This window comes from Rhinatrema bivittatum, chromosome 1, assembly GCF_901001135.1.
Source record: "Rhinatrema bivittatum chromosome 1, aRhiBiv1.1, whole genome shotgun sequence".
Classification (NCBI taxonomy): Eukaryota; Metazoa; Chordata; class Amphibia; order Gymnophiona; family Rhinatrematidae; genus Rhinatrema; species Rhinatrema bivittatum.
In genome coordinates this window covers 750,936,721-750,948,936 of record NC_042615.1, presented here as the reverse complement: position 1 = coordinate 750,948,936, position 12,216 = coordinate 750,936,721, and the positions used below count along the sequence as shown (strand labels likewise).

Here is a 12,216-nt window from a genome sequence, read left to right as displayed (position 1 = left end):
AAATAAATACACAAAAAAATGACAATCCTACAAAATTTATGAGAACTTAACATAAACTGTACCAGAGGAAGATCATGTCAGACAAATCTGCTTGACTTTTTTGATTGGGTGACTAAAAAATTAGATCAAGAAAGAGCATTTGATGTGATTTATTTGCATTTCAGCAAAGCTTTTGATATAATCCCGTACAGGAGGATCATGAACTAATTTAAAAACCTGGGACTGGGTCCCATGTTGGTGGAATGGATCAGAAACTGGTGGACTGAGATGACAAGGAGTATTCATAAATGGAACCAACGCTAAGGAGGGTGATAAGTGGAGTGTCAGGGATTGGTTATGTTCAATATCTTTATGAGTGATATTGTGGAAGGGTTAGAAGGAAAAGTTTGCCTTTTTGCAGATGACAGTAAGATCTGCAACACAGAGGAAATGCACGAAGCAGTAGAGAAAATTGAAAGTGATAAAATTTGGCAGCTATGATTCAATGCCAGAAAGTGCAGAGTCATGCATCTGGGGTGCAGAAATTGAAAAGAGCTGTATGTGATGTGTGGCAAAAGTCTGATGTGTACAAACTGGGAAACAGACCTCAGGGTGATAGTGTCATACGATCTGAAGGTGGCAAAGCAATGTGACAAGATGGTGGCCTAAGGCCAGAGGGATGTTGAGCTGCATAGAGAAAAGCATAAGCAGCAGGAAAAAGGATATGATAATGCCACTGTACAGGTCATTGGTGAGGCCTCATCTGGAGTACTGTGTTCAGTTCTGGAGACTGTATCTCAAAAAGAATAGAGACAAGATGGAAGCGATGCAGAGTTATGACATGAGATTAAAGGACCTAAGTATGTATACATTGGAGGAAAGGAGAGACAGGGGTCCAACCTGGTAGCACCATTTAAGTCCAATAATATCCAACCACATATCCCTTATAACTCCACTATTCAGCAAAACTCCAAACTCGAAACATTCGAGCCCACCTTCTCATTGGAGATTGAAAGCTTGCTCAAGAAGGTCAAGCCATCATCTCATCCTTCGGACCCAATACCATCAAATCTCCTCATCTCCATCCCTAAAATCATTGCGAAGTCTATCTCAGATATCATCAATTGCTCTCTTGCACAAGGGCTAGTTCCGGACATTCTTAAGATCGCGATTCTCAAACTGCTGCTAAAAAAAACAAACTTGTCACCAGCGGATCCTGCTAATTTCCGTCCGATAGCCAATCTACCGTTTAATGCAGAACTACTGGAAAAAATAGTTAATAAGCAACTATCAGAATACCTGGACTTGCACAAGATTCTAGCCCCAGCTCAATTCGGATTCCGAAAATCACTAAACACAGAATTGCTTCTAATCTCACTCTCCGACTATCATCCGCAGCCTTGAAAAAAAACAATCGTACCTTCTCGCCCTCCTTGATTTATCCACAGCTTTCGACACAGTGAACCACGCTATACTATTAGATTGTCTCACTGACATTGGTATTACTGGTACGGCACACAGATGGTTCAAGTCTTTCCTTAATAATAGATGCTATAAGGTTAAAATTAACAACAAAGAATCACATCCCATTAGCTCCTCCCTGGGAGTACCACAAGGCTCCTCTCTCTCCCCAACGCTCTTCAACATTTACCTCCTTCCGCTATGCCAACTCCTTTCCAATCTCAATTTAACCCACTACATCTATGCGGACGATGTGCAGGTAACTAATCCCCATCAAGGACTCCATCTCCAAAACCCTCAGCTTCTGGAACGATTGCCTTCAATCAATCAATCACCTTCTTACCAGCCTTAACCTAGTCCTAAACACTAACAAGACGGAGATCCTCATCATCTCTCATGACGACATCCATGGTCTAAACAACCCTCCAATCACTTCTCAAGTAAATATTTCCCCGCATGTCAGAGACCTCGGCATTATTCTTGATAACCAGTTCAACCTAAAAAAATGTATCAATACTACTACAAAAGACTGTCAATACTACTACAAAAGACTGTTTCTTCAAACTACAAGTTCTGAAAAGACTGAAACCCCTTCTCTATTTCCATGACTACCGTACAGTTCTACAATCAATCATTTTTTCAAAAATCGACTACTGCAATTCATTCCTTCTAGGTCTCCCAGCTAACACTATCAGACCCTTGCAGATGGTTTAGAACTCCGCCGCGAGGATCCTCTCTAACGCTAACAGAAGAGAGCACATCACTCCCATACTTCGCAACCTACCTTGGCTTCCCATCAAATTTAGAATTCTCTTCAAAGTCCTTATGATAATTTTCAAAGCTACATGCAATCTATCACCTCTGGAGTTGAACTTACCTCTTCGTCTCCATGAATCCTCCAAACAGATTAGATCTGCTTACAAAGGCACCCTCTATGCCTCTCTAGTTAAGACAGCCCTAAGGAAACGTGCCTTATCCACCGTGGGGCCATCACAATGGAATGCCCTTCCCCCAGATCTCCGGCAAGAACCTTGCCCACTCACTTTAAAAAAAAACTTAAAACCTGGCTATTCAAACAGGCTTTTCCATAACATTACAAACCTTCCACCAACTCAGGAATGCCCTATCTCGTCCCTCTACAAGATCCTGCTACTCACCTGACAGATTCACACTCCTATATAGTTCTGGATTTCCCCCAGTCTGGACTGGTCTAGACATATCTTCCTACTACCTCTCTCAGACTTTATAATTGTACATACATTTATTTCATTAATTTGCTCTCAGACTTTATAATTGTACTTATATTTACTTCATTAATTTGCTTACACATTGGTTGCAGGTTCTTTTACTTTGTGCTTAATCGACATCCCGGTCCCCAATTGTTCGTTCACTTTATCAATTGTTAATTCTCACGTTATCTGTTGCTAATTCTTCGCCAGTTCTCCCCTGCTCTCCCAGTTCTATGTAACCCCATGTTCTATGTAATCCCTTGTGCATTATTGTTTTATGTAATGCCTTGTGCAATATTGTTGTTACACTGTAAACCGATTTGATATGTTACTTTCAACATGAAGGTCGGTATAGAAAAGTTCAAAAATAAATAAATAAATATGATACAGACTTTTAAATACCTGAAAGGTATTAATAATACATAAGAATCCAAACTTTTTTTATGGAAAAAAATCTGCAGAACAAGGGGTCATAATATGAAGCTCCAAGCAAGTTGAGTCAGGACAAACATCAGGAAATATTTCTTTAGAAAGGGTGGTGGATGCATGGAATACTCTCCCAGCAGAGGTAGTGAGGTTAAGGATGGTAATAGAATTCAAAGTGCCCCACTGCAGTGGTACATATATATATAGAGAGTGTCAGATTGACCCTATACAGAGGTGCTCTTTCTCTCTCAAGATACATGTGTAAAAGACTGTCGGCACACGTATGCCATGAGTATTTTAAATGCTACGAGCATACTTTATAATATGAGATGTATCTTTGCTCGCATTGCAATATGCGCATTTATGGGCACACACGTGTTCCTTTTAAAATTTACCAGTAAGGCCTTTAAAAAAATCTCTGAAAAAATGACTCTTAAAAAAAGACTACACTATGGTTTCCTAGGAATAGAACTAGAGACTAGCTCCTATTTACATAATCAGAGAGCAGTTTTTGTTCAGGTGTTTCCGTTTGGTTGTTTATTTTGCCATTTTTATGTATTTTTTTATGTATGGTTTAATAATGTAAACCGCAAAGATTGTTGGAGTATGCGGTGAACAAATAATTGTAAGTAAATAAATAAACTCACTCCTCTGGACCAGCCACCAAAGTCATCCCTTATGATCACTACCTTCCCTATTAGGTACCCCATTGCATCCAAAAGAATTGGTATGTAGCCTAGACGTTCAGCTTGATCAAATCCTCATTATGGAAACACATCACAAAGTCTTTCATGCATCTGTGTCTAAACCACCAAATGCAAAATTACCTTGATAAGCACAATCTTGCCACTGTGATCCATGTGTTAATTATCAGCATCAACTACTGCAACTCTCTGTTCATCAGTATCTCACAACATAGTATGAAGTGCCTCAAGCTCCTACTAATTACAGCCATTGGAATTCACGTAGGAGCCAAAGCAACAGACCATATAAAACCAATACTACATCAATTGTTCTGGCTCCTAGTCGAAAAGCAGGACAAAATTCAAAACTCTCTGCTTCATCTTCAAGTACATGAACAAACAGGCCCCAAAGTACCTATCTCAACTTCTTCTCTCTTATACCTTCATAAGAGAACTCCAATCCTCCCAATTGGCCCTTCTTTCTTCCCCTCCTCTGCCCTCTGCTAGATTGTCATGTACTAGACTTCAGGCCTTTAGCTGCTACCCACCAAAAATCTGGAACAAGATACCGCTAACTTTACACCTTGAGCCCTGATACCTCACTTCCAGAAAACAAAACTAAAGTATGGCTCTTCGCCCAGACCTTCCAGGCCAAAACATCTATGCCACTGTCCTAACTACCTATCTTGAACAAGGCCATAAACTACACACCACTGGAGTCTTACTGCTACTTTAAAGAAGCCAATTTTGAATTTGATTCTAACTATATATGGCATTGTCTTTTTCTTTTAATTTGTTGTGATCTGCCTTAAGGCCATTCTTGGTAAAAAAAAAAAAACAAAACCAAAAAACAGATTATCAAATGTCTATAAATAAATAAATAAATAAATAAATAAAACCACTAACCAGAGGAGGTGTAGCATCAGAAGCTAGAGATGGCAAAGTCTTCTCTGTTTCTTCTGTTAGGAATCTGAGGTTTAGGTACAAATCTGGAGGCAAAGTCTGGGGAGCGTTTGAAGGCACAGGTACTGTAGAAGACAGACTAAATGTAAGAATTACTAAATACAACTTAAAGCACAACTAAAAAAATATGATTAAATATAATTACATATGAGCTAACTCACAACAGGTGCAAGATGCTGCCCTCAGGAGTTCTCTTTTCTGAATAGAGATTATATTATTACCATTGTGGTAGTGATTTACATTTACTAGGAATTACAGTGCTTTCCCCTTGTGCTAATTGACATGACTGTGAGAATCTCAAAGGTGCTGCAAATTCATTGGCTGGAACAACCACTACCAATCATTCTTTAGTTCCTACAACCAGTCCATCTCATGCATAATCAGACCCAACAGGTGAGAGAAGGCATTTAAGACCAGGTTGAAAAGCACCCACTATATCTTAAATGTGTACATCATATCCAGTACAGCAACTAAAGATTTCAAAGACCATATAAAGCACAAAGTTCTTTATGTAGTTTTGTTGCCTAGGTTTCAATAAAATTGCATGTACATTTGTTGCCTTCTATGGTTTATAGAACAATAAAACAAAAAGCAGCATTGGAACTCAAAATACTAACCTAGAACAAAATTCTAATTTTGCTGATAGGCAGACAGCAGCAAAACCAGAACTTAAATATATTTAATCACAAATTCCCAGAAAATGAATATGGGAAAAATATTGTTTCTTATTCTTTGAAATCATTTCTTAAAATGCTTTCGATGTATTTTAAAGTAGCACAGAAGGCAAAACTGAGACACTTTTCAAAATAGAGATCTGTAATCTGACATATATTTAAAATTGATCCAAATTGTCTTACAATCATTTTACATAGAAATATTGCTTTTGGAATATACTTATAGCTTCAATATAGTAAATTGTCTTTTTATTTTAATGCCTGTGGTCACCTTTTTACCAACAGAAAACAGAGTGGAATCTTTCATTCTCTCATCTGAACTTCCTGGAGAAGCTGATGTATTGATACTGCCAACAGCTCCTTAGAGACACCGAGATACTCGAGGAAATCTAACTGTGCCTTGGGCTATCCTCGAGGTCCACATTAAAGGGCATGGATTGGACATTTTCTGAACAGAAACTAGGAAGGAGAGGTCCTTTGGAGAAGACCTTCTCCTTACCAGTGGAATGCTGGGAAGTAAAGGGAGGGCTGTAGAGAGATCTTTTTCAGAATCTGACTTTTCAGTTTCAGACCCAGAAGTAACTGTATTAGTCCAAATCTAAGAGGGCACTGACCTTCCAGTCATGCCCTCAGAGGGACCTTAAGATGGCTGATAGGCCTTGGATCTAATCGGTATTGAGCAGACCTTCCTGTCCTGCTTCTCTTTAAAGATTGCTGAGGCTTGATCAGGAAGAGACTTGGTAGGTGAGGCAGGACCTCCTAGGTAACCAGAAGGAAGATACAGATGGCTTCTATTTGGACCCATGAGGACTGCTGCAGCTCAGTTCTTTTTTGGGAGGCTTCATTCATGATGCAGCTGGTTACGAGGGTAGATCACAGATGCCAGTCTATCTCTGCTCAGTATCAATGCTCCTCAATCTCCATGAAGAAGAACCATTCTTCAACAAGTGGGAGGAGCAGGAAGGTGGAAGACATGGAGGCAGGAATGCAGAGCAACTAGTAACTCCGGAGAGTGAGACCTGTTGCTGAGGCAAAGGTTGGGCAGCAGGAGCTGCCTTAAGTAGTGCTGAGGATCACATCCAGGACTGCTGGAGGTCCTTCCTGCCGCGGCCCATTTAAGTTGGGGGTGGAGCCATGCGTTCACACCTAGCAGGAGCTGGGACTGGCGGCGCAGCAGTGGCATTGTTGGCTCCCCGCCGCATTCGGAGAAGGCAGCAGCGGCAGCCTGGGGAGCCACAAAGAGGACCCAGACTGGGGGGTAAGCAAGGCCGGCCGCGAGGTTCCGCTGCCGGCTGCTGCAACACCGTGAAGTATTTAAATAAATAATCTGCGTGAATCAGCCAAAGGAATATAATCATATACTGAAAGGGGCATTCATATATAAAATGATCACGCAACAAGCAGTTTCTTAGCTTTTCAAATGTGAAAGGTCACATTTGTTACAATCATTAGGGGTACTTTTCAAAAGGATTTACAAATGTAAATGTAACTACTATTGTAGTAATTTTCAAAAACCATTTATCTCCATAAAGTGCACTTACATGAGTAAATCCTATGGACAATTCAATGGCATATATTGTAGCAATTTTCAAAAGCCCACTTACTTGAGTAAAATGCATTTTCAGAAGTAAAGCGTGTAAATGCTTCTGAAAATCAGGCTCTTATGTAAAAGAATACTTGTTTGAAATGGCCCATTCAAGTTTGATTACTAACTTGCATTGGACTAGCCTTTTTTGCAAGCAAAGTGCAAACAGCAAGAAGAAGATGGAATAAAACTGCAAAAAGGTACAACATGGAATGGAAGCTATAAAGGATGTTTTCTACATTTGAAATGACATGAATGTTTAAATTCCTTAGAAGATTTTCTCCATTCACATACTATCGTGTGAATATTTTTGATAAAAATGTTCAGTTGCTCATTATGCATGGATATTTTCAATAGACGTTTTTAAAATGCATAAAAAAAACGACTTTCAAAAAAATGTTTACATTTAGAGGCGATAATGTTAGTCTTTACGTGCCTATAAAGGGGAATATAGGAAAACCTTAAAGGGCAGGGACTATCTATCTAGCCCAGTCCACTTTAAATACCAAGAGTGGGAATCCAGGCCACAAAGCATTTCCCCATGGAGAAAAATAAAAGACCAGGCAGAAGCAAAGAGTCTCAGAACACGAAGAGGAAGCTCCATGAACTATGCCAAAACCCTGGACTTTTGATGTAGCACTGCTGAGGTAAGCAGGGTTTTGCTGCTTTTTCTGTTATGCAAATAATAAAAATGCATTTTCTGTTGAAAACTGAAATCTAGGTGATTTCTGTACTCCAGCATCCCTCCCTCTAGCCAAGGGCTGTCCCTTGCTGTCATATTGCCTTCTTATTTTCTTCATTAGGTCCTGCAGCTGCCTCGGGTTCACTTCGAGAAGCAGAAGATAGAATAAACGATGGTCACCAGATGCTTTTTTTTTTTTTTTTTAAAGACTAAAGCGGTCTTGAATGCAATGGCCAGTGGCTCTCTGTGGAAATAAACTCCTGGTAGGCAGGAATCAGCTAAAAAGAAAAAATAAGGTTTAAATTCCAAATGGCAGATTTTATCCAGCCACATTTATTTACAAAAAGAGAGAAAAAAATATAGTTCAAATCAGGAAAACCACTACACCTTGCTCCTGAACTTCTTCCTGGACCACAACTCTGAGGTACATCAATGCTTTTCTCAATGGTGTAAGTCTGCCAATTGCTGGTGTGGCTCCTGGGTCTTTCAGTACCAATGCCTTCAGTGCAGGGGCACTGGACTTCAATTTTTAACTAAAGATGTGGTTGAGACAAAGTCTTTGTTGATTGATCACCCTAAGACGCATCTCTTAATAGATGTGACAACCACAGACAGAGTGGTTTACACTGAACCAGCTCATGCAGACAGTATAAAGGTTCATGAAGGACATCTTCCTGTTACAGCACGGGCAGATCTTGAGTCACTGTCCTTCTTCTGTGCCAGAGTCAGAAAATGCAGTGAATTAAAAGAATGACATTTTTTATCAAAAATAGGGCCAACCAAAGCCAGTATCACAAGGCCTCCAAACATTGAAACTCTGGGACTGAGCACTACCAATAAAAAAAATAATAAAACTTAAAAAAGGTCAACAAACCTTACTAAGAGGATATGGGGGAGGGGACTGAGAAAGGAAAAATAATCAACTGAGGAGACCCAGACCACTTCTGAAAACAAAATGAGAATTTTCTTCATACAAATAAAGACTGAAGTCCCTACATAACACAATAGCAGAGCAAGAATTCCTGTGCATGCCTATAAAGGCTTCTAAGCTTTTACAAAGCTTTCCAGAATGTCTGATGTTGCACCGTGAATAACATCACCCAGTTGAGTGGCTATATTATGCTGCTTGTCCTCAAAGAAAAATACTTAATTCATGAGCTATACTTCACCCAACTGTCAGATGTTAGAAGTAAAACTATGATGATTGAACAATTGGACCTGTAGCAATTTTCCCGCAAACACTATAGGGTTGACTATTACAAGGTCCTTGCTCTTAGGGGCCGATGTAATAAGGTGCGCTGAAACTGCTGGAGAGTTTGTGCGTGTGTACGTGCGGTTTCCCGCTCAAAGCCCTATATAGGGATGTAATAAGGGTTTTCGCGTGGGGAAAAAAAGCGCATATGAACGCACTCACAGACCCACGGTTTTTCCTGTGCGAATGCATGCAAAGGAGGCAATTAGCTAATCATAGGCAATGCAAGGAACCATGTTAGTACAGGTTTTTTAATGCGGGTTTTTTAACGCCATGGTCAGGGGACAAGTTAAGTGTCAGTGCCGACTCAGGGGGCCTATGTTGGTGTCCGAGCATCCTGAAAACCACCTAACTGAGCGCCTATCTCAGCGTCCGAGTGGCCAGCTTAGCTAGGCGCATTTCTGGGCATCAGAACATATAGATTCACAACCAAGTAAGCGCCTAACTCAGTGCCTGAGCGGCAACGGTAGCTAGGCGCCCAGAAAGGCTAGGCGCTTTAGCGGGTCGTAAATGTATACCGTCGAGTGCCCAGAAAGGCGCCTAGCTACCATTGCCATTCAGGCGCCGAGCTAGGCGCTTACTTGGTCATGCCCGAGCAGCAATGGTAACTAGGCACCTTTCTGGGCACCCGATCATACAGATATGCGAGCAACTAAGCGCCTAGCTGAGCGCCCAAATGACAAGGTATGCTATGCGCCTTTCTGGGCGCCCGACCGTGCAGATGTTTCTGCCATGAATAGAGTACGAGCAGCCTGATAAGCGCCTGGCTAAGCACTTATCTTGGCTTCCGAGTGGCCAGCTTTTCATGGTCTCCAAGGTAGGCGCTTCACTGGGTGGATAGATACACAGCCAGAAGAGCTGCAAGATTGCTCTGAATTATCACCCATGAAAATATTTGCCATGTTTTCTGCAGCACAGTTATTAATAGGGAGACCCGTTCGCTCGCTCACTCACTGTTATGCATGAATTATCTGCACAGGCTTTGAGCATGGATGCGGCCACTTGTTACATAGGCCCTGTACCATGCTTAGGTACATGCATTTTTCCATACATTCGCAGATTTCTGCCCACAAGTTATTTACATTTTTTTTTTTACATCCCGCAGAAGCAGCAGCTTCAGCCACGTGCGTGATCAAAATCTGCACACATAACGAGCGCCTGTTGTGCTACAGGTCTTATTACATCGGCCCCGTAGAGAGTAATGTAAGCACATTGCTGGTGAATATGAAGAGCTATGATTGGTCTTAATAAATGTTCTAAACTTTGAAAATCTAAACCCCCTGTATTTTTGCTACCTGGATTCCCTATCCTGTTCTTTTTTAGGGCAAAGAGAAAACACATTAGAGTAGTAGGACACTTTAAAACACCAGCTTCAGTACAATTTCTCTATTTATAAGTATCCTAACTCCCAACTTTATAACTGCCTTTTCCAACCCTTGATGCATAATTTTAAAATGGTGTATTCTACTAGAATTGGACTACAATTTAGGGAGGAGAATGATTTTCAAAGGCATTTCCACGGGTAAAACAGCATTTTACTTGTAGAAATAGGTTCTTTGAAAACTGTCCACACTCATTCAGGTAACCCACAATGGGCTTATTGTTACCTGCAATGTAGTGGAAGTGTTTCTGGGGTAGAGACATATTTTTGTGCATTATTTTGGTTAGAAAATGTATCTGCGGATAAAGAGAGGTGCAAATTTCTATAAGCACTTTTTCCTTGGGCAACTTTCAAAGAGAAAGTATGCAAAGACCACAGATAAAAACCTGAGGACTTTGCTGCTATGTGGATAGCATGAAATGGCCCCCTGAATGAAGCACTGGACTTCTGCTTGACAGTGCTGAAAATATATAAAAGATTATGTAACTCAAGTCAATATATGCAGAGACAGATAGAAAGAAGTCCAACCTGGAGAAGGAATTTGATGATTTTTATCAAGTTTAGAAATGAATTCTTCACAGCCAATGCTTACATCTCGATAGGATTTAAAAGCTTGGGAGAAAAAAAAAGGAATTAAGGTGAAATAAATAAAATACCACCACCAGTGCAAAGAAATGAGATTTAAACAAGCCAAACTGAAACATAAAGCTAGATAACAAGGAGCCAAGACTTGAAGAGAAAGAAGTGGCACAAGGTTTAAAGCACAGAGCTGAGGACCCTTATTCTGATTCCCTTATCCTATGGGTTACATCGTGTGGGTGTTCAATGAGTAAAACTCTAAAAATCAGACTTCCAAAACCCTCTTCCAAACTTGAGAACCAAACAATATGTTATCCAAAAAATTCCTAGATACACAATTACTATATATTCAAGATAAATATATAAAACTGTCAGTACCTTAGCTCTCAGAACATTATCCTTAGGGTTAAACCGCAAATATAAAGTCCAGTTGCTGTAATTGTATAATTTTTTAAATTTTGGTTTTTTTGCAAATAAAATGTGAGCCTTATGGTCCTATAGAAGCCATTGATCACTAAAGTTCATTTGTATGAAATTCAGATCTTGCAGTATATTTGACGTACAAAACATACTTGACTTCTTAGTTGATCATTTGATATTCCAAACACAAAGAGCCCAACTCAGACACAGATGTTTTGTCTAGTCCTCCCTTCCCACAAAGTTCCCACAACAGGTTCTTACAACTTTTCTGGTGGACTGGTGAAAACTGCCTTCACACTTAACTATTTCAAACTAATTTTTGCCACTATGGTCCCTGATGTGGCCAACCTTTATCTCATGCAATTTGAAAAGCAGCATCTATATGAATCTAGTTTTATTTAATATATTTATTTTAAAATTTATAACCCACCTAACTACAATACCAGGCAGGATTGCACACATTAGAATGTGGTATCAGGATATCGACAATATTGTTTTCTTGTGGGAATCTGATATAGGCTCTTTACAAACTTTTTTCTGATGGCTAAATTCTTTGGCCAATCACTTTCATTTTGCTATGCAATATGATTACTTTCAAGTAGCCTTTTTGGATCTTATTTGTAAGCAAGGCTTGTAAATTAATACTACACATTTCCGCAAGGATACTGATCAAAATAGCCTCTTATTATACAGAAGTTATCATCCTACGACATTTAGATTTAGTCTTTCTTTTAGTCAATAGTTACGTCTGCGGCATATATGCACAGAAGAAAGGGAGTTTAAAAATCAGCCACAAATCATGGCACGGAGCTTTTTCTCTCATGGCTACCCTTGGTTTGCCATCAAATAGGCATATAAAAGAGCTTTATATGAGAAATATCACGGTTATTGATCTACAAACC

At 39.9% G+C, this 12,216-nt stretch overlaps 1 protein-coding gene across 5 annotated transcripts in view; it reads right to left on the bottom strand.

Moving 5' to 3' along the window:
- Positions 1 to 12,216, bottom strand: part of CPLANE1 (ciliogenesis and planar polarity effector 1) — a 453,269-nt gene that overhangs the window by 130,724 nt on the left and 310,329 nt on the right. For 3 of the 5 annotated variants that reach the window (XM_029578626.1, XM_029578651.1, XM_029578634.1), the window contains 2 exons: positions 10,844 to 10,927; positions 4,685 to 4,806 (listed from right to left, as the gene is read on the bottom strand). In XM_029578626.1, coding sequence (XP_029434486.1) covers positions 4,685 to 4,806; positions 10,844 to 10,927 — 206 coding nt within the window. The remainder of the gene's footprint in view (positions 1 to 4,684; positions 4,807 to 10,843; positions 10,928 to 12,216) is intronic. The other 2 variants (XM_029578642.1, XM_029578660.1) reach the window with 1 other exon arrangement.